This window comes from Palaemon carinicauda, chromosome 19 (genome assembly GCF_036898095.1).
Source record: "Palaemon carinicauda isolate YSFRI2023 chromosome 19, ASM3689809v2, whole genome shotgun sequence".
NCBI lineage: Eukaryota > Metazoa > Arthropoda > Malacostraca > Decapoda > Palaemonidae > Palaemon > Palaemon carinicauda.
In genome coordinates this window covers 83,432,035-83,455,841 of record NC_090743.1, presented here as the reverse complement: position 1 = coordinate 83,455,841, position 23,807 = coordinate 83,432,035, and the positions used below count along the sequence as shown (strand labels likewise).

The 23,807-nt window shown below is 35.3% G+C and overlaps 1 protein-coding gene and 1 long non-coding RNA gene across 3 annotated transcripts in view; one reads left to right on the top strand and one right to left on the bottom strand.

The window, feature by feature from the left end:
• The window catches only part of LOC137658698 (uncharacterized), a 321,759-nt gene that overhangs the window by 153,110 nt on the left and 144,842 nt on the right, over nt 1-23,807 (bottom strand). The gene's annotated exons all lie outside the window — the stretch shown is intronic.
• LOC137658666 (uncharacterized) lies at nt 6,036-16,057 on the top strand. The gene is made up of 4 exons (XM_068393609.1): nt 6,036-6,072; nt 9,609-9,996; nt 15,496-15,592; nt 15,938-16,057. The coding sequence occupies exons 1-4, from the start codon at nt 6,036-6,038 to the stop codon at nt 16,055-16,057; spliced, it is 642 nt and encodes a 213-aa protein (XP_068249710.1).

The window sequence follows — 23,807 nt, the reverse complement described above, 5'->3', positions numbered from 1 at the left end:
CGTAATTTACTCGGTCCTCACGTGACAGAGTCTAATTAAACAATGAAAACCGCGCGCTGGTAAACGGATACGGAACGCCTCGTGTGAATGTACAACATTTCGACGGCGGTTAGCCACCACCCAGCCTGTCGGAAAGAAAACGGGTCGTGTAAATCAGCCTTTAAGCTGGTGGGAGGCCTGGGGCCAACTCTGGTGGGAAGCCCCCTTTCCAACTCCCATTGCATACACCAAAAACTATAGTCTGATCAATCTAATGGCCAAAATAGAGCAATACTAACTAGGCTGGTTTTATTTAGAAAACACCACAATGGGACTATTCTTCAAAATATGAATATGCTTAAATTCAAAATAAAATACAATAGGACTATTCTTCCGATTATCACTATGCATAAATTCAAAATAAAATACAATGGGACTATTCTTCCGATTATGAATATGATTAAATTCAAAATAAAATACAATGGGACTATTCTTCCAATTATGAATATGCATAAATTCAAAATAAAATACAATGGGACTATTCTTCCGATTATGAATATGCTTAAATTCAAAATAAAATCCAATGGGACTACTCTTCCGATTATCACTATGCATTAATTAAAAATAAAATACAATGGGACTATTCTTCCGATTATGAATATGCTTAAATTAAGAATAAAATAAAATGGGACTATTCTTCCGATTATCACTATGCTTAAAATCAAAATAAAATACAATGGGACTATTCTTCCAATAATGAATATGCTTAAATTCTAAACAAAATACAATGGGACTATTCTTCCAATTATCAATATGCATAAATTCGAAGTAAAATACAATGGGACTATTCTTCCAATTATGAATATGCTTAAATTCAAAATAAAATACAGTGGGACTATTCTTCCGATTAAGAATATGCTTAAATTCAAAATAAAATACAATGGGACTATTCTTCCGAATATCACTGTGCATAAATTCAAAATAAAATACAATGAAACTAATCTTCTGGTTATGAATATGCTTAAATTCAAAATAAAATACAATGGGACTATTCTTCCGAATATCACTATGCATAAATTCAAAATAAAATACAATGAAACTAATCTTCTGGTTATGAATATGCATAAATTCAAAATAAAATACAATGGGACTATTCTTCGAATTATGGATATGCATAAATTCAAAATAAAATACAATGCGACTATTCTTCCGATCATGAATATGCAAAAACTCAAAATAAAATACAATGGGACTATTCTTCTGATTATGAATATGCTTAAATTCTAAACAAAATAATATGTGACTCTTCTTCCGATTATGAATATGCTTAAATTCAAAATAAAATACAATAGGACTATTCTTCCGATCATCAATATGCATTAATTCAAAATAAAATACAATGGGACTATTCTTCCGATTATCACTATGCATAAATTCAAAATAAAATACAGTGGGACTATTCTTCCGATTATGAATATGCATAAATTCCAAATAAAATACAATGGGACTATTCTTCTGATTATCACTATGCAAAAAGTCAAAATAAAATACAATGGGACTATTCTTCCGATTATGAATATGCATAAATTCAAAATAAAATACAATGGGACTATTCTTCTGATTATGAATATGCTTAAATTCAAAATAAAATACAATGGGACTATTCTTCTGATTATCACAACGCATAAATTCAAAATAAAATACAATAGAACTATTCTTCCGATCATCAATATGCTTCAATTCAAAATAAAACACAATGGGACTATTCTTCAAATTATGGATACGCATAAATTCAAAATGAAATACAATGAGATTATTCTTCCGGTTATGAATATGCTTAAATTAAAAATAAAATACAATGGGACTATTCTTCCGATTATCACTATGCATAAATTAAAAATAAAATACAATGGGACTATTCTTCCGATCATCAATATGCATTAATTCAAAATAAAATACAATGGGACTATTCTCCCGATAATCACTATGCATAAATTCAAAATAAAATACAATGGGACTATTCTACGAATTATGAATATGCATAAATTCTAAATAAAATACAATGGGACTATTCTTCCGATTATCACTATGCAAAAAGTCGAAATAAAATACAATGGGACTATTCTTCCGATTATCACTATGCATAAATGCAAAATAAAATACAATAGGACTATTCTTCGAATTATAAATATGCATAAATTCAAAATAAAATACAATGGGACTATTCTTCCGATTATGAATATGCAAAAATTCTAATTAAAATACAATGGGACTATTCTTCCGATTATGAATATCCTTAAATTCAAAATAAAATACAATGGGGCCATTCTTCCGATTATCACTATGCATAAATTCAAAATAAAATACAATGAGACTATTCTTCCGATTATCACTATGCAAAAATTCAAAATAAAATACAATGGGACTATTCTTCCAATTATGAATATGCAAAAATACAATGGGACTATTCTTCTTATTATGAATATGCATAATTTCAAAATAAAATACAATGCGACTATTCTTCCAATTATATGAATATGCTTAAATCCAAAATAAAATACAATAAGACTATTCTTCCGATTATGAATATGCATAAATTAAAAATAAAATACAATGGGACTATTCTTCCTATCATCACTATGCATAAATTCAAAAAATACAATAGGACTATTCTTCTGATCATCAATATGCTTAAATTCAAAATAAAATACAATGGGACTATTCTTTGAATTATGAATATGCATAAATTTAAAATAAAATACAATGGGACTATTCTTCCGATTATCACTATGCAAAAATTCAAAATAAAATATAATGGGACTATTCTTCTGATTATGAATATGCTTAAATTCAAAATAAAATACAATGGGACTATTCTTCCGATTATCACTATGCATAAATTCAAAATAAAATACAATGAAACTATTCTTCTGATTATGAATATGCATATATTCAAAATAAAATACAATGCGACTATTCTTCCGATCATGAATATGCTTAAATTCTAAATAAAATACAATGTGACTCTTCTTTCGATTATGAATATGCTTAAATTCAAAATAAAATACAATGGGACTATTTTTACGATCATCAATATGCATAAATTCAAAATAAAATACAATGGGACTATTCTTCGAATTAAGAATATGCTTAAATTCAAAATAAAATACAATGGGACTATTCTTCCGATTATGAATATGCTTAAATTCAAGAAAAAATACAATGGGACTATTCTTCCGATTATCACTATGCATAAATTCAAAATAAAATACAATGAGACTATTCTTCTGATTATGAATATGCTTAAATTCAAAATAAAATACAATGGGACTATTCTTCCGATTATCACTATGCATAAATTCAAAATAAAATACAATAGAACTATTTTTCCGATCATCAATATGCTTAAATTCAAAATAAAACACAATGGGACAATTCTTCGAATTATGAATACGCATAAATTCAAAATAAAATACAATGGGATTATTCTTCCGGTTATAAATATGCTTAAATTAAAAATAAAATACAATGGGACTATTCTTCCGATTATCACTATGCATAAATTCAAAATAGAATACAATGGGACTATTCTTCAAATTATGAATATGCATAAATTCAAAATAAAATACAATGGGACTATTCTTCCGATGATGAATATGCATAAATTCAAAATAAAATACAATGGGACTATTCTTCCGATTATCACTATGCAAAAATTCAAAAATACAATGGGACTATTCTTCCGATTATCACTATGCATAAATTCAAAATAAAATACAATGGGACTATTCTTCCGACTATCACTATGCATAAATTCAAAATAAAATACAATAAGACTATTCTTCCGATTATGAATATGCTTAAATTCAAAATAAAATACAATGGGACTATTCTTCCGATTATCACTATGCATAAATTCAAAATAAAATACAATGGGACTATTCTTCCGATTATGAATATGCTTAAATTCTAAATAAAATACAATGGGACTATTCTTCCAATCATCACTATGCATAAATTCAAAATAAAATAAAATGGGACTATTCTTCCGATTATTACTATGCATAATTTCAAAATAAAATACAATGCGACTCTTCTTCTGATCATCAATATGCATAAATTCAAAATAAAATACAATGGGACTATTCTTCCGATTATCACTATGCATAAAGTCAAAATAAAATACAATGGGACTATTCTTCCGAATATGAATATGCTTAAATTAAAAATAAAATACAATGGGACTATTCTTCCGAATATGAATATGCTTAAATTAAAAATAAAATACAATGGGACTATTCTTCCAATTATGAATATACTTAAATTCAAAATAAAATACAATGGGACTAATCTTCCGTTTATCACTATGCATAAATTCGAAATAAAATACAATGGGACTATTCTTCCGATCATCAATATGCATTAATCAAAAATAAAATACAATGGGGCTATTCTTCCGATTATCACTATGCATAAATTAAAAATAAAATACAATGCGACTATTCTTCTGATCATCAATATGCATAAATTCAAAATAAAATACAATGGGACTATTCTTCCGATTATCACTATGCAAAAAGTCGAAATAAAATACAATGGGACTATTCTTCCGATTATCATTATGCATAAATTCTAAATAAAATACAATGGGACTATTCTTCCGATTATCACTATGCATAAATTAAAAATAAAATACAATGGGACTTTTCTTCCGATTATCACTATGCATAAATTCAAAATAAAATACAATGGGACTATTCTTCCGATTATCACTATGCAAAAATTCAAAATAAAATACAATGGGAATATTCTTCGAATTATGAACATGCATAAATTCTAAATGAAATACATTGGGACTATTCTTCCGATTATGAATATGCAAAAATTAAAAATAAAATATAATGGGAATATTCTTCTGATTATGAATATGCTTAAATTCAAAATAAAATACAATGGGACTATTATTCCAATTATGAATATGCTTAAATTCAAAATAAAATACAATGGGACTATTCTTCCCATTATGACTATGCAGAAATTCTAAATAAAATACAATGGAACTATTCTTCCGATTATGAATATGCTAAAATTCACAATAAAATACAATAGGACTATTCTTCCGATTATCACCATGTAGGCTATAAATTAAAAATAAAATACAATGGGACTATTCTTCGAATTATGAATAAGCATAAATTCAAAATAAAATACAATGGGACTATTCTTCGAATTATGAATATGAAAAAATTCAAATTAAAATACAATGGGACTTTTCTTCCTATTATGAATATGCTTCAATTCTAAATAAAATACAATGGGACTATTCTTCCTATTATGAATATGCTTAAATTGTAAATAAAATACAATGGTACTATTCTTCCGATTATCACTATGCACAAATTCAAAATAAAATACAATAGGATTATTTTTCCGATTATCACTATGCAAAAATTCAAAATAAAATACAATGGGACTATTCTTCCGATCATCAATATGCATAAATTCAAAATAAAATACAATGGGACTATTCTTCGAATTATGAATGTGCAAAAATTCAAAATAAAATACAATGGGACTATTATAGAATATTTTATGAACAGCAACAACGTCGAAATAATTTTTTTTTACCTGAACTATAAAAAATGAGATAGAATAGTGTGCCCGAGTGTATCCTCAAGCAAGAGTACTCTAACTAAAGACAGTGGAAGGACATGGTACAGATGTTAGGGCACTACCCAAGACTAGAGAACAATGGTTTGATTTTGGAGTGTCCTTCTCCTAGAAGAACTACTTACCAAGAGGAAAGTGGCCACTGAACAATTACAGTGCAGTAACTCCTCGGGCGAAGAATTGTTTGGTAATCTCAGTGATGTCAGGTGTATGAAGACAGAGGAGAATATGTAAAGAACAAGCCTGACTATTCAATGTGTGTAGGCAAAGGAAAAAAACCGTAACCAGAGAAAAGGATCCAATGTAGTACTGTCTGGCCAATCAAAAAACCCAAATAACTCTCTAACGATAGTATCTCAACTTTAAAGGTGACAATAAGTATAGCCATGGATATTGCCATGACAGGACACTATAAAGGTGACAGTAAGTATAGCCAGGATATTGCTATGACACGACGCTATAAAAGATCACATATACCAAGGCACTTCCCCCAACTTTGGGGGGTAGCTGACATCAAATAAATGAAACAAAAAAAGGGGACCTCTCCTCTCTTCGTTCCTCCCAGCCTGACAAGGGACTCAACCGAGTTCGGCTAGTACTGCCAGGGTGCCACAGCCGATCCTCCCCCGCTATCCACCACATATGAAGCTTCACAACGCTGAATCCACAACTGCTGCTAGCCCCGCGGTCATCTAAGGCACCGGAGGAAGCAGCAGGGCCTACCGGAACTGCGTCACAATCGCTCGCCATTCATTCCTATTTCTAGCTCGCTGTCTTGCCTCTCTCACATCTATCCACCTATCACCCAGAACTTTCTTCACTCCATCCATCCACCCAAACCTTGGCCTTACTCTTGTACTTCTCCCATCAACTCTTGCATTCATCACCTTCTTTAGCAGACAGCCATTTTCTACTATCTCAACATGGCCAAACCACCTCAACACATTCATATCCACTCTAGCTGCTAACTCATTTCTTAAACCCGTTCTCACCCTCACTACTTCGTTCCTAACCCTATCTACTCGAGATACACCAGCCATACTCCTTAGACACCTCATCTCAAACACATTCAATTTCTGTCTCTCCGTCACTTTCAATCCCCACAACTCCGATCCATACATCACAGTTGGTACAATCACTTTCTCATATAGAACTCTCTTTACATTCATGCCCAACCCTCTATTTTTTACTACTCCCGTAACTGCCCCCAACACTTTGCATCCTTCATTCACTCTCTGACGTACATCTGCTTCCACTCCACCATTTGCTGCAACAACAGACCCCAAGTACTTAAACTGATCCACCTCCTCAAGTAACTCTCCATTCAACATGACATTCAACCTTGCACCACCTTCCCTTTTCGAACATCTCATAACCTTACTCTTACTCACATTAACTCTCAACTTCCTTCTCTCACACACCCTTCCAAGTTCTGTCACTAATCGGCCAAGCTTCTCTTCCGCGTCTGCAACCAGTACAGTATCATCCGCAAACAACAATTGATTTACCTCCCATTCATGGTCATTCTTGTCTACCTGTTTCAATCCTCGTCCAAGCACTCGAGCATTCACCTCACTCACCACTTCATCAACATACAAGTTAAACAACCACGGCGACATTACACATCCCTGTCTCAACCCCACTCTCACCGGAAACCAATCGCTCACTTCATTTCCTATCCTAACACATGCTTTACTACCTTTGTAGAAACTTTTTACTGCTTGCAACAACCTTCCACCAACTCCATATAACCTCATCACATTCCACATTGCTTCCCTATCAACTCTATCATACGCTTTCTCCAGATCCATAAATGCAACATACACCTCCTTACCTTTTGCTAAATATTATAACTGTAAAAATCTGATTAATACAACCCCTACCTCTTCTAAAACCACCATGTACTTCTAAGATTGCATTCTGTTTTATCCTTAATCCTATTAATCAGTACTCTACCATACACTTTTCTAACTACACTCAACAAACTAATACCCCTTGAATTACAACACTCATGCACATCTCCCTTACCCTTATATAGTGGTACAATACATGCACAAACCCAATCTACTGGTACCATTAACAACACAAAACACATATTAAACAATCTCACCAACCATTCAAGTACAGTCATACCCCCTCCCTTCAACATCTCAGCTCTCACACCATCCATACCAGATGCTTTTCCTTCTCTCGTTTCATCTAGTGCTCTCCTCAATTCCTCTCTTGTAATCTCTCTCTCATTCTCATCTCCCATCACTGGCACCTCAACACCTACAACAGCAATTATATCTGCCTCCCTATTCAGTAAACTTTCAAAATATTCCGCCCACCTTTTCCTTGCCTCCTCTCCTTTTAACAACCTTCCATTTCCATCTTTCACTGTCTCTTCAATTCTTGAGCCAGCCTTTCTTACTCTCTTCAATTCTTGACCCAGCCTTTCTTACTCTCTTCAATTCTTGAGCCAGCCTTCCTTACTCTCTTCACTTCTTATTCTCTTCATATGAACGACCCAATCCCTGACCCCACCTCAGGTCAGCTGACCTCTTTGCCTGACTTACCTTGCACTTTACTTCCACATTTTTCTCTCTATATTTTTCATACTTCTCTACACTATTACTCTGCAGCCATTCTTCGAAAGCCCTCTTTTTCTCTTCCACTTTTACCTTCACTCCTTCATTCCACCATTCACTGCCCTTCCTCATGCTGCCTCCAACAAACTTCTTGCCACACACATCACTTGCAATCCCAACAAAATTTTCTTTTATTAACTTCAACTCCTCTAAATTACCAGTTTCTCTTACTTTCACTTTGACATATGCCATTTTCAACCTTTCTTGATATTTACTTTTTACCCCTGGTTTTATTAGCTCTTCAACCTTCACTAGCTCCCTTTTACATCCACCTACTCTATTCCCCAACTCTTTTGCTACAACCAATTTTCCTTCCACCAAAGAATTATCAGACATACCGTTAGCCATACCCCTAAACACGTGCACGTCTTTCAATCTTCCAAACATTCTTTTAGTTATCAACACATAATTCATTAATGCCCTTTCTACCACTCTTCCATTTGCCACTCTTACTCATGCATACTTGTTTTTATCTTTCTTTTTGAAAAAGCTAGAACTTATCACCCAGACATTCTACCAGACATTTCACCAAACATCACTTCACCCTTCCCTTTTATCTTTGTCTCACACATCCTTCTATCCCTAAACATACTTCCAATCTCACATCTTTTACTCTCTATCATACTACATCCACGCACATTCAAACACCCCAAAACTAGAGTGCGGGGAGCAGTCACTCTCCCCCCAGCTCCACCTCTTTGATGACGTCTCACAGGATTGTAAATGCAGGATAGGGGGTTCCCAGCCCCCTAGACCCGTCCCTTTTAGTCGCCTCTTACGACACGCAGGGATACGTTGGCGCTATTCTAATTGTTTTTATGTCCCCGCGGTACCATTAAGCAATTTTCTGTTGTAATAGCTCAGTGGGAGACATTGGAGTCTTGCAACCTGTGGGTCAGGAGTATGAACCACCACCATTTCTTAATTGCATTCATAGTTGAACTCAACCTTACCAGGGATGAGAGGCTTGGATAGGTGCTGTCCATAGCTTTTCCATTCAAAGTTATTAGCAGCCATTACTCATCCTTGTTTGCCTCATTTACCCCTTTCACTATATGTCAGAAGGTCATTCTCCCTCAATTCCAAGATTATCTTCCTTAAAAAAATGCATTCAAAATAATATGCATCTAATACATGAAATTTTTTTTTTCTCTGGGACTCATCCCTGTGGAGCTAAAAGGCTATACAGTATCAACACCATAATGGTCTGAGTTTTCGAACCTGTGGTCCCAATTCCCCACTAGTTGAGAACCCGTTTTAGAGTATATAATATTCCACATATTTATACACACTTCAATCTTAAGTATGACAACATCTTTTTCTATGCAGATTCCTCGCTATTCATCAATTCCAATGACAGGAGAAGCACTGGAGATGCATCAGACGTCAAAACTATACCAACCGCGCCACCTCCGTTACGCACCAACCAAAACCAAACCCTTCCTCGGCTCAAAAGGCCAAAGTCTATGCTCAGAGAGGCTCCAAAATCTCCACCTCCACCACCTCCTTCATCAACCAAGAACGTTACATCCAGCAGCTCTCCCCTTCCTTCGCCTCCAGAGCCACCCCCACCCAGGAGTACTGGCATCACGTCATTACCATCTACCGCTGTAAACAAAAATGCACCTTTGTCAGTTTCTGGACCATTGCCACTACAATCACCAGTAACTACCGCCCCACCACTTCCAGCTACTCTAAATAGGAAGAAGAAAATCACGTAATGGTTGAATTGAATTGAATATAGGATTTAGGCATTAAGCCAAGCACTGGGGCATCAAAGGCCATTCAGCGCTATATAATGAAAATCATTCAATCATATCTGTACACTCACACCATTTAGTATCATTTTAACCTTTAATACAAATCGTAACACTTTCATACAATAAAATCTAGATGTGAAATAAATAGGGATTAAAAGGGTAAAATAAATAAATAAATTAATAAAATCAATTATAGCTCATAATATAACCCAATACTTTGTATAAATTTTCTCAAGTTCAGGGTATTACAGTTTTCCCCCAGTATATCTCTTAAAGGTTTGTCCTGGAGTGAATGTGTCCTCCTCTCAAGATTAAAAACAGGACAATCGACTAAAATATGTTTAACATCCATTGTCACTTGACAGGTATTACAAGAGGGGCCTGTCTCCCTTCCCCACTCTTCATTAAATAATTGTGCGTTGCATGTGTATGGCCAATACGCAGCCTAGTTAAAATAATGGTATCCATTCTACTTGTAGAATTACAAGATGACCATTTATCCACCAATGGGTGGATTTGTTTCAATTTTGTATTGGTGGTCAGTTCAGACCATCGAGCTTGCCACTTATTTTTACAGTAAAGATGAATCTCACTTTTAAGATCTTTGTAAGGAATACTCAAGGGGGATGGATTACTTAGCCCTGAAGCTTCCTTTGCTGCCTTATCTACTTGTTCATTCCCATCCACCCCAACATGGGCAGGGACCCAACAGAAGTGAACACTGATACTCTTCCTAGACTGCAGAAGTACTAACCAGTCCTGCACCTCTTGTACTAGATGATGGCCTGGCATAATTTGTTTTAATGAGAGTAAAACACTATTGGAATCCGTAAAAATTGTATAAAAACTATTTTGGTTGCCATTTTTAAAAATATGTTGGACTGCGAGAATTATTGCGTACAGCTCAGCAGTAAAAATTGAACAAGAGGATGGGAGTTTCCTTCTAATAACAATATCCCCCACCACAGCTGCACTTCCAACTCCTGCAGCCGATTTGGAGCCATCTGTAAAAACATGTTTCCCATGATGTTGAGCAGCATGATTTAAGAAATCACTTTTCATTACCCTACTAGGTAAGGTATTTTTCCCTCCTGCCGTAAAACATACTTTAACAGGTGGATTACACCAAGGTGGAGACTTGGGATATCCTACCTCTGCTATCTGTGCTGTTAACAAGCCTACTTCTCTAGCATTGTTTTTCAGCTGTACTTCCAAAGGTTTAGGCACTCTAGATCTGTTAGGAGCCCGATCTAAAGGCGCCCTAACATATTTACAGTTAGGATTGTTTCTCACAGCAAGGGACCTAGATAAAAACCTTAAACTCAACTCCTCTCTGCGAATGGAGAGGGGAGGTATGCCAGAATCAACATAGAGACTGTCAATGGGAGATGTTCTGTAAGCACCTGTGCAGATGCGAAGCCCAGCATTGTGAACAATATCAAGTTTTCCAAGTAAAGTCTTTGTAGCTGACCCATATATTTGGCATGCATAGTCTAACTTGCTCAGACACAAATATGTATAAATTCTAAGCAAAGTTGTTCTATCAGCACCCCAATCAAAATGCGATATCACTTTCAGAATGTTCAGTGACTTCTTAACCCTGATAGATAGGTCATTTATATGGGGACCAAATGTCATTTTCTTGTCGAAAATGACTCCAAGAAACTTGACACTATCCTCATATGGCAAAATACAATCATTTAAGAAAAGGGTGGGGATCTCTTCCCTTTTACGAGTACGAGTAAAGCGAATGGCTTTGGTCTTCTGAGGAGAAAACATGAATCCACGAGAATTTACCCATGCGGAAGCAGCATTTATTGCAATTTGAAGATTTTGGCATGCTTGAAGTGCAGATGATCCACTACAATAAATTGCAAAGTCATCGACAAATAGTGATCCTTGTATGCCAGGAGGTATGTGACTAATGAGACTTTTAATAGCAACAGCAAACAAGGTCACACTCAATACGCTGCCTTGGGGGACACCTTCTTCTTGCATGTAGGATGAAGATAGTTCTGACCCTACTCTCACTTTAATTGAGCGGTTTGATAAAAATTCTTCAATAAAAGAGAACATATGTCCTCCTATACCCCACGAGGCCAATTGCTTTAAAATACCACCCCTCCAGGTGGTGTCATATGCCTTTTCGAGGTCAAAAAAGACACCCACCACCTGGTTTTGGTTAGAAAAAGCATTTGAAATTTCCCTTGATAACATCAGCAAAGGGTCTAGAGTACTTCGGTTCTTCCTAAAACCAAACTGTCTGTTAGATAAAAGATTTTTTAATTCTAGATACCACACAAGTCTGTTGTTGATCATTCTCTCAAATAGTTTGCATATGCAACTGGTCAAGGATATGGGCCTATAACTAGATGGCAGTTCTGGGTCTTTACCAGACTTGTGGCCTGGAATTACAATTGAAGTATGCCAGGAATCAGGAGATGTATGGGAAGCCCATAGACCATTAAAGGTTTCTAATAAAAATTCCTTGGTATCCACTGGAAGATGTGATATCATTTCATACCGGATGCCATCCTCACCTGGGGCAGTTAAAGAAGAGCTGGAGATAGCATTTTGCATCTCCTCCATACTAAAAGGCAGGTTAAAAGCTTCAGTATTTGAAGAAGCAGGAGGAACAACAGATGTTGATGCTCTAATTTGTTGAAATGCTGGGGAATAGTTGTCAGCACTTGATACATGAGCAAAGTGCTTAGCAAGAACCTCTGCTACATCTTTGGGGTCAGATATATATCTATTATTTTCCCTTAATATTGGTAGAGGCTTAGGGACGAATTTACCTTGAAGTTTTCTAATCTTGTCCCATATTTCCTTTGAAGGAGTTTTGGTATTAATATTAGATATATATTTCTTCCAAGATGCTCTCTTTGCTTTTTTAAAAATTCTTTTTTGTTTGGCACAGGCTCTGAGATATGCTATTCTATCTGCTAAATAGTTTGTCCTCAAGTATCTTCTGAAGCAAGTTCGGGTCACTTTTCTTGAGTTGGCACATTCTTTACTCCACCAAGGAACTACAGAGCGATGAGGTAAACCGCATGTTTTAGGTATAAACTTGCTAGCATTATCATCAATAATATTTTCAAGATGTTGATAGGCATGCACTGGAGATGTAAATTCATCATATTCTTTATCAGTGTGTGAACAGTTTTCATAAGCTGCCCAGTCTGCCTCATCTATCTTCCATTTTGGTGGACACTGAGAAGGAAGATTATGGACATAATTTAACATTATTGGCCAATGGTCACTGCCATGTAGGTGTTCATTTACTGACCAAAGGTAGTCCAATCGAATGGATGAGGAACAGATTGACAAATCAATGGATGATGTAGAGTTGTGGACTACATCATACCTAGTTGGAGAACCATCATTCATTAGTATGACATCATTGTTGTCGATTAATTCTTCAACAAGATTACCCCATCTATCGCACACATTTCCACCCCATAAAGTATGCTTTGCATTAAAATCACCCATTAAAATAAAAGGGGCAGGAAGCTGATTGATCAAGTCTTGGAGGTCAGAAAGTCTAAGCCTTCTTGGATTACCAGCATGATCTAAGAGGAAAAGTTCTAAAGATGGTTCAATATATAGCGAGCATAAAGTAATTTTTTTCCCGATATGAGTTCTAACTGCACATGCCTGTAGTGGTGTATTGAGTGGGATTGTTTCAAATTTTACAGATTTGTGAATAATAAAACCTGTACCACCTTGAGCTCTTGCAGCTTGCAAAGGAGGGGATCTACAAAAATGATAATTGAGTCCAGGATTAAATGGTTTGTCACTGATCTTGGTTTCCTGTAGACAAATTACCTTCGTGTCTGAGTCCCTGGTTAAAGTTTTTATTTGCTCAATGCTAGTACTTAGACCTCTGCAATTCCAGTGGATGATAGACATTATCTTTTGTTATTATTTTTCTTTGTCTCATTTGTCTTTTGGGACTTTTCAGATGAAGCCATGTAAGGCCTGGAGATGGAAGGCTTTACTAGGCCACCACTCTTCTTTTCTTTCTTTCTAGGATCTTTATAAGAGTCAACCTTAGGATCATGAGCAGTAGGGCACTTACCTGACTTAGATGAAGGTGAGGATGATGGGGACCTTTTCCTCTTTGGAAGATCTTGTTTTCCAATCTCCATCAAATCAGGTAGAGATTCTGCCTGAGACAATACATTTAAGGTGGTGGAAGCCACATTGGCTTCCTTGGAGGATTGCGCTAGAACTTCAACAGTTCGAGCACTTAAACCAGAAGGCTGGGCTACTACCTCTAGGGGAGATGCTCCTATCAGTGACAATACTTTTGGTGTATTGGAAACCATATTGACCTCTTTGGAGGTTTGTGCTCTGGCTTTTATAGGCGGAGCACTTGACCCAGATGGCTGGGCTACTACCACTAAGGGAGATGCACCTGACGGGCCAGGTGCTGCCACTGGTCCCCCTGTGGTAGTAAGGGGTAGTGGATTATAATCTTTTGTTGGCATCTTAACCGCGTGAGCAAAATTAAGTTGCCGATTGAGTAAATGCTTTGCATAACCTACACTTATATGTTCAGCATTTGCTTACAAGATTGCAGCTTCTTCTTTCTTGTATTCTCTACATCTTTTATCATTTGATTTATGATGATCTTTACAGTTTGCACAGGTTGTATCTCTGTTGCATTGGCCATGTTCTAACAAAGAACAGTTAATACAGATCTTCGTATTATTGCAGTACCGGGAAGGGTGACCGTACTTGAAACAATTAAAGCATTGTAAAGGCCTAGGTTTATACTCTCGAACACGTACTCTTTCATTCTCAATAATTATATGATCTGGTATAACAGGGGTTTCAAATGTTAAAACTACCATGCTTGTTTGAGGGATCTTACTTACTTTCCAAACATTAGCAGGGCACATGTCCAGAATTTCCGGTTCTGAGAATTCATATAGATCTCTATCAAAAACTACTCCTTTACCATAGCTGAAGCTCATATGTGGTTTAATATCCTTAATAGGATCAATTTCTGCAATCTTCATGCCACAAAGCATGTGAGCTTGAGTATCTGATTTTGCATTAATCAAAACAGATTGCTTACCGTATCTACTAATATCCTTACTTTTAATTAAACCAACTTTTTTTTGTATAAATTTACTAATCTTATAATAGTTATAATTATCCATCTTCCCAGATGCAATTATCCATGTTGGGGGCTTGGGGGTTCTTACTTCTGGAAGTCTATGCTCTATTTCTTTTTCCATCCATTCTTCTGGTTTATATACCTCTAGGTGTCTTGGTGCTTTATCACATAGAGCCCCAGAAATCAAACAATTGTCAATTCTTATGCTCTCTAAATTTTTATTTGCTTCTAATCTTCATTTTATACAGTGAATTCTGTTTAACTTGTTTTCTGATGTTGAAATGAGGTTTTCTTTAGAGCATTTGTACAGAGTGATGGTGTTTTTCAGGAAAGATATGATTGGAGTACCTACCAATTTTCAACATGTGTGCCACATTGGCTTTGACCCAGAAGTCACACTTGATGATAAAATGTTAAAAGACATGGTGAGTTGATTGGAAACTTTCTCTTGCTGTGTTAAAGCATATTGGAATCTACCTAAACATTATTGTCATCACATAACTTAAATGAATTTCAATTCAAATTACTTGAATAAAAATTGTTGGCTCTGTTTTGTAAAAAAAAGAAAAAAAAAGGTCCTGTTAGTTTGCATTATTTCAAAAGAATCATTTTGGTAAATCAAGCAAGCTATTGTATACAGCTACGAAAACTTAAAGCAAAAATATAAATCATAATAAAAAAGTTTGTATCTAGAAAAGGATACATTTAGCAGTTTAGGTTAAACTAATAAAGAAAGATCTTTTAATATGTTTTTGCTTTGATAATTTCAGATGAATGAACCAATAATGAGACCCAATGCATCACGTCATCTCCCTGCTCCCCCCCCCCCCCCACCTCCTGATAACAAAGGTTTGACTTCTTTACCTGTCTCTCAAGCATTACCACCATGACAAGAAGAACCTGCCACAGTAGACTTAGATGAGCATTCCAGTAAAGAAGAAGAAGAAACGCCCGTCTGTGAAGAAACAAGCAATAGAAGTTTGGCTCATTTACCTGTCTCTCAAGCATCACCACCAAGACAAATATTCCAGAGAAGAAGTGTCAGTCTGTGAAGAACCAAGAAATAGAAGTTTGGCTTATTTACCTGTCTCTCAAGCATCACCACCAAGGCAAGAAGAGGCTACTACAGTAGATGCAGATGAACATTGCAGTGAAAAACCAAGAGAGCTGGCTCTTGAGACTCCATCAAATTTGGCAACAAAGTTTCCTGTAACACAAGTAAATAATACGATGCAGTCTGAAATAGAATTTGAGAAGCTTTCTGTCAAAAATATAGCTAGAAAAAATGAATTTGAGGTCCAAACAAACCCTCCCATAGATGAATCTGAATTATACACAAAGGACTCAGAAACTTCTGTAAGCAGCAAAAAGGATCATGTGGTGGGGACAAGTAACAGTACAGATGGTAGTGATTTGGTTAATGGATGCAATAGTGAATTAGAAAATTTAGAAAACACCATTGACTCAGATCCAGTACAGTCACTGAAGCTTACACAAGACTCAACCAAAAACACAGATCCAATATCAATCGCAGATTTACCATCACTACCAGGGGTAAATTCGACACAAAATTATCACTTAGCAGTAGGAAGGAATTCATCTCTTGTTGAGTCTGACCAAAAACATCAAGAAAATCAGAATAACAATATGAACACTGTGAATTGTAACTCTTTCCTTCAAGCAACTGAATCAAGTGACTATGATGCAGAAATTCTAAATTCTTTGAATGAACTTGAGGCAATGTAAGAGGAGGTTTCCACTTTGTCTTCTGAATCTGCGCCTTCACAGACCAAAACAGAATCTGGAGAAGAAATGTCAAGCAACAACAATCAGACCACTGATGACATTGAATCCAGCTGTGAATCCTATACGAACCAAAGTAGCTTGTCTTCCACTTCATTATATACTTATGATCCAGCTCAAGAAAGCCATGATGCCCCTGACCATATACAAATGAAAAAAATGATAGACGATGCAACTACACACTCAAATCTAGTCTTATCTGCTGAAAGCTTGCAACCACCTGAGGCACCTACACGGAATCGGCGGAAGAAGTCGAAGCAGGCATCTCCTCCTCCACCACCCCCGACGCCTACTGAGCCTGAAGAGCTCAAAAACTCATATTTATAATGTGTTATACAGTGAATCTTAATCATTTATTTATTATAACAATTATCAGTTCCTTTTCAAAACAGATATTGTAACCTAACGTACAGTACTTACCTGGTCTCAAACTTGTATCTCTAGTTTATTTATTTCCTTTTAGCACTGGGCTATTTCCCCTGTTGGAGCCCTTGGGCTTATAGCATCCTGCTTTTCCAACTAGGGTTGTAGCGTAGCTAGTAATAATGAGGATGATAATAATCTTAAAATGACATATTTTTCAAAAGGTCTGGTTATAATGTGTCGATCACAAATAAGTCTTATGACTCACACCAGGGGCATAAAATTCGGGGCATAAAATTTATATAATGATTTGTTATGTAATCTTCTCGATTATTTCATATTTATTTAACTATTTGTCATATGAAATTCGATAAAATTCCAAAATAAATATTGGAATATCTTACGATGCATCAATGGGCATTCATTGAAGGTGGGTCATTTCATTGTCAGATAATAAAGAAAATAATATTCTATCAACCTTTTTTTTATAATTCATTTTTTATTCATATGATTCTTATGGAATAATAACAATTAGATGTGTTGTCTTTCTAAAAGCAAATTGTTGCAGGAGGAAAACGCTGGTGATCTTCATGATAATTCAGGACATCAGATAACGATTCCTAATCTAATCTCCTGTGTAAAAATCGGTGGCATTGAACGTATTGTTTTGCTATGGCGCAGTATAAATTACAGTTATCAAATATAACCTGATAAGTTTACTTCTTGGAATACATATATTATTTATATATATATATATATATATATATATATATATATATATATATATATATATATATATACATATACATATGTATATATATACATATATATATATATATATATATATATATATATATATATATATATATATATATGTGTGTGTGTGTGTGTGTGTGTATAAATAACGGGTCCTTTCAGTCAAATCTCTTTGATAAAGTATAGAAAAACATATATTTCAACAAGTATTTCCTCAAAGGTGATAAAATTATCTCTTATGTTAAACAATCCACTAAATGATGATGGTCTAACCAATTTTGAATAAAAAGTTCAAATAAGTAAAACCAAATGACATAAGTACCTTAAAATATAATGGCAGAGAAATGTGTAAAAAAAAGGTCAAGTATATACAAAATTATCTAAAGAATTGGTCGTAACAATCAAAATACAAAAATGGAATATGAAATGTTTCATATACTTACTGACTTTGATGGTTGCTTTTCCGGTCCCCTACAGCAAAGGAACCCCACTCTCTACAAGACCTCCACTGTCATTTTACCTTGTTCGTTCAGAGTATTTAACATGTCATATCATACATTGTTCATTTACTGTTAAATCGTCACTGTCAAAAGACTCATGAAATAAGAAAGCCTTCAGTTTCCTCTTGAAAGCCTTAATGTCTTCAATCATTTGAATATTTCGTGAAGCTTATTATATAGTCTCGGGGCCGCATATTTAAAAGCTCTAGAGCCTAAAGTAGACATATATCTAGGTTCCAACAGTTTAAAGCCATCTGTAACTATTCTCGTGTCGACACGATTTGTTGGCTGCGCAAAGTGTAGCAATTCTTTCAAGTATTTTGGACGCCCGGTTCTGGTAACTTGGTGGGTTATTGTACATATTATAAATTCAATTCTCGCTTTAATCGGCAGCCAGTGTAAATCGATTAGTATAGGGATGATCCTTTCTCTAGGTGAGACACCTTTTATCAGTCTTGCTCCTCTGTTCATTATGTTTTTGTAATTTCTGAAGTTGCACTTTTGGTAAATTGTAATAGACGGAGTTGCAGTAGTCAATCCTGGTAATAACACAGTTTATCACAAGTTTCTTTACAGAAATTTCGGCCAGGTACTTTTTTTATAAACGCAATATTTCTTAGATGATAACCAGCAGTTTTTATTACATTGTTTATTTGGGCATTTAGAGACAGGTTACAGTCAAGAAATACACCTAGATCTCGAACTTTACTAGATATCGGCACCGAGTCATTATTTATGTTTTATTTGAATATCACCCAAGTTTCTGACGCTGTTTCTCTTGTCCACCACCACCATGAATTCGGTTTTGATCTCATTTAATTTTAGTTGTTTAAATGTCATCCATTCTCTAACACTATCAAGGATTCGGTTTAGAGTTTCAGCAGTGTCATGTATATCATTTATGGAGAAGTAAAATTGTGTGTCATCTGCAAATAGTTTAAACTCCACGCCATGCCTTGTAGCATTTTCGATAGACCAATAGTATAGATGCAGAATAAGATTGGGCCAAGTACACTCCCTTGGGGTACCCCCCTGTTTAAGGGTTCATATGATGAATAAGAGTTTCCAATTTGCACATAGTAATTTCTACCAACCAAGTAGTCTTTTAGGTATTCGAAGGCTTGATCTTCAACACCGATGGTCCGTAGATCATTTAGTAGCAGTTCATGCACCACTGTATCAAAAGCAGCACTGAGATCGAGCAGTATTAAGATACCACATTTATTTTCATCCATCATTTCTAGCATATCATTTACAACAGAGCAGATGGCTGTCTCCATAGAGTATAGTTTTCTGTAAGCAGATTGGTTGTCAGGCAAAGCTTCTATTACTTCTAAGTGGCTGACTAGTTGTTCAAGAATTACATATTTCAAGCACTTTTGAGACAAAGGATGGATTTGAAATAGGTCTATATGAGCTTAATTCCTGGTATTTCAGTGCATTTTTCAGAACTGGTGTGACTACAGCAATTTCCTCAGATTTAGGAAACTTACATTCATCAATGCTTGCATTTGCTATTCTCATTATAATATTGGCTTGACTAGATAAGTCTCTCTCTCCAATCACCTCAGATATTGGCATAGGATCGATCGCGCAGTTTGTTTTCTTTGCTCTCTTGATAATTCTGGTGATGTCATCTTGTGTTATGTTGTTAAACCGTATTAATTTTGTCTGTGTGCCTGGTGTCTCATTAATCTGATGTTGAGTATTTACAAATGACCTGGTTATGTTTTCAATTTTGTTTTTAAAGAATACTAGAAAATTATTTGCTAGTTCGTGGTCACTGTATCCATCAGGTAGCTTCTTTTCTTTTACATTTCCCATTATACCATTCAGGAGACGATATAACTTATTTATGTCTGTTGATGCTTCGAGGATCTTTCTCTTATAGTATTCACTTTTTTACCTTCTTAGTAGATAGTTATATTGACACGCAGCAGTTTTGTATTCTACCCTAGTACTTTGTTTTTAACCTATTCCACTTTCTTTCTTTACGTCTTTTTTCCCTCTTTTTCACCGAAGCCCCTCCATCAAACCAAGGAGATTGGTCTTTTACAGTTATAGTCTTTTCCATCGGTGGGCACATGGTATCATATTCACCTTCACTCACTTTATTGTAAGTGGTCATAAGACAGCACACTCAGCTCCTAACGGACGTTGGTCATCATGATCACAGGGAATGTTGATAGCATCCTTTATTTTCTTTGTAACTTCTTCATAAATACGGTAGGAGAAAAATTTGATTTGTGTCTGAAGTTTATTTTCTTTACTAATGCATGTTTCTGTAGAGGTAGACTAAACATAATAAGTTTGTGTACTGGGGAGATAGTACATTTCTCTTCGACTTTTATATCAGATACAACATTATTCATGTCATCACTTATAACTGAGTCTGGCGTAGCGTATGGTCAGTTAAAGTAGTTGTGCAGTCGACATTATTCAATAGTCGATATGATTCTAGTAACTCACTAAATGCCAAAGCGTCAGGATTTGATGCGTCATCCATCCAAAAATTGAAGTCTCCACAGATAACTAATTCGTTTTTTTCCATGATAATCATCTCAATGAGAGCACCGAATTCTTCAAAAAAGATACTAGAGTTTGTTCTAGGAGGTTTGTAGATTGTTACAAAGGATATTCTTCTATTTTTTGGCGTAAATTCTATTTCTATATATTCAAAGCTTGTTACACTAATTCTTTTCAACGTTTTGAGATTTGAGTAACTTTTATGAATAAAGAGTCTGACACCCCCACCAGACCCACCTTCTCTCGGTATGTGAAAGAAGGCATGTGTGGGGGACGTCATTTCAGTGATCTTTGCCTTGTCTAAGTTATTTAGCCATGTTTCAGATAATGCTAGTATATCCAAATATTTCTCTTTTATCAATTCTCGAATTTGAAGTCTTATTACCTACAGATTGTATATTGACATAGCCGAAGTTTATTACATCCCTAGTAACCATGATCAGTATTTTCCGCTAGTCTTTTCAATTCCAAATCAAAAGCATTGCAGTCTAGAATTTACTGTATGGTCACTTGGTCTGTTTAACTTTGTGCAGTTTATAGCTAAAATGCTTCAATAAGTATAAGTGTAGAAAGGAGATTCCCACTGACGTTGTGCTGTACAGTTTGCAGCAAAAATAGAATAGTATCACCAGTTTTGCTGCATAATGTACAAAGGAGCTGTGGTGTACTGAATTAACCGACCCATTAATGTCTTAATGTAAGAATAACGGTGGAAAAGAAGAAGAAAATTCAAGTAATATTTACAAAGGTTTCCAAGAAATATTAGTTTGCTATGACCTAAAAATGCTCACGTCCCCACTGACTAAATGTATCTGACGAGAGACAAACTCAAATGTAGCTTTGTAATTGAAGTTATTACAGCAAACTGCTGGCACCTGAGATTTATTTATCGTAGTCTTGATCTGATAATTAACAAATAGGTTTCACACACGATAGTTTACATTTTTTCAAAGGACTTTCCTATTAATTTTCTTTGTTGCTTACAGTCCAAAATATTTTGAATGCTAAATGTAAAATGTTAGATATCCAAGGTTTATGTACGATTCCTTAAGGTTTATGTACGATTCCTTGCCACAATCAGTTTTGAGAAGGACTTAGCTTCGGAGTCTAAAATGCCCTCAGGTAAAAATAAGTATATAGAATATGTAAAAGATAAAGAGTAGGTTAGGATAAAAGCAGGTCTACTCTCGATAGCAATCGTTGGTCATTATTGACACGGAGTTCCTTCGTAAGACCTCTGTATACATAACCCCAAGTCCCCAGTTAGTTAATAGCAAGCATATACCGCTTGTTTCCATGTAGTACTAACAATGGATATCACCCTTGAAACCTTATACACTTGAATTTTTCTTCCCACACAGCAATAACCTTCCTTTTCCACACTTAGACCAGAGCATCTAACCATATTTCATGTATAATCTGAGGATAGCATCTAGGAGTCTCCCATTTCTGTTGACAGGCATGATTAGCCTTATAAGGCCAAGACCAAACTACAGTGTGGGCCGCAGGGCTGAATCTACCCTAGATGATTCGGAAGATAATGAGATCTCGCCTTTACCATTAATAACGAGATGGTTCAAACTGCACATCATTTAACAACTTTTTTATCAGCAAAATTACACAGCCACGCTGGTTTTTTTTTTTAATAGTTTCATACAATTTATTCCTACAAAATGTTCGAGACACTTTTCCACGAACATAAATAACCCCTGAATAAACGAGTTTTCAGGATTTTTGTCTCCTTTACCATAAAAGGTTATTTCTAAAAAAATCTAAGGTTAAAACCACCAGGCAAGTTTTTGTACTCTCTCTCTCTCTCTCTCTCTCTCTCTCTCTCTCTCTCTCTCTCTCTCTCTCTCTCTCTCTCTCTTCTTGAAGTGGAGGACTAGCCTATAGTGTCATATTGTCAGAGGTATGATTTGAGTTTCTCCTGCAATCGATGTTACAACAGCATAGAAATCTTTGTAGGCCTACTTGGGATCCATGCATCGAGTTGGCAGCTTCATTCGCTATTTACATGATCACCAACTGAGACTACGACTAAATACTCTTCCTCATTGTCAAGTATTTAGTCTCTCTAGTTTGGTAAAAGGTATATGGTGTCATCGGTTCCATTCATCAAATGTACGTAAACATAATGGCCCAAAGACAGTCTTTGATAACGGCCCTTCTCGGCGAAACCTTGGCTCTCAGTGTCCTTTCAATAATTTAAAACTGAAAATTTAATCTTGAGCTAATTAATTGTACTGTAACTGCACTAGCCCATCATCTGAAAGGGTGTATATTATCATTACCACCGATGTTTATAAGATAAAAAACATCGATAATTCTATATCATTCTGGTTTCTTCTTTCCTCTTTACTTTTCGTCACTATGTTCCGTGGAAGTGTAGGGTAGACCTACTTCGCAAATCTATTACTTATTCCAGAGAAATACTAGACGTTTTGAACTGTGTTCAAATTGTTTACTTTTAAATTTCATCCTCAATAACTATATTAAATGTGAATGGATAAACAACGTACTTGCTAAATAAATTAAAGAGTGATTGGTATGTCTAGGTAATGTAATATTTGTAATACAGTATTCGAGGTACGGTTGGCACTATCGCCTAATCTAATCGTTTGATATATGAGGTAGGGTTGGCACCCCTCACTAATCTAATCATCTGATAAACCAAAAGGTGAATTAGTTT

Bases quoted from the DNA above. Each gene is read 5' to 3' on its own strand.
- LOC137658666 (XM_068393609.1), top strand. From the start codon at position 6,036: ATGGATATTGCCATGACAGGACACTATAAAGGTGACA. The intron at 6,073-9,608 runs GTAAGTATAGCC...TTTTCTATGCAG, and splicing joins AGGACACTATAAAGGTGACA to ATTCCTCGCTATTCATCAAT. The intron at 15,593-15,937 runs GTGAGTTGATTG...TGATAATTTCAG, and splicing joins ATAAAATGTTAAAAGACATG to ATGAATGAACCAATAATGAG.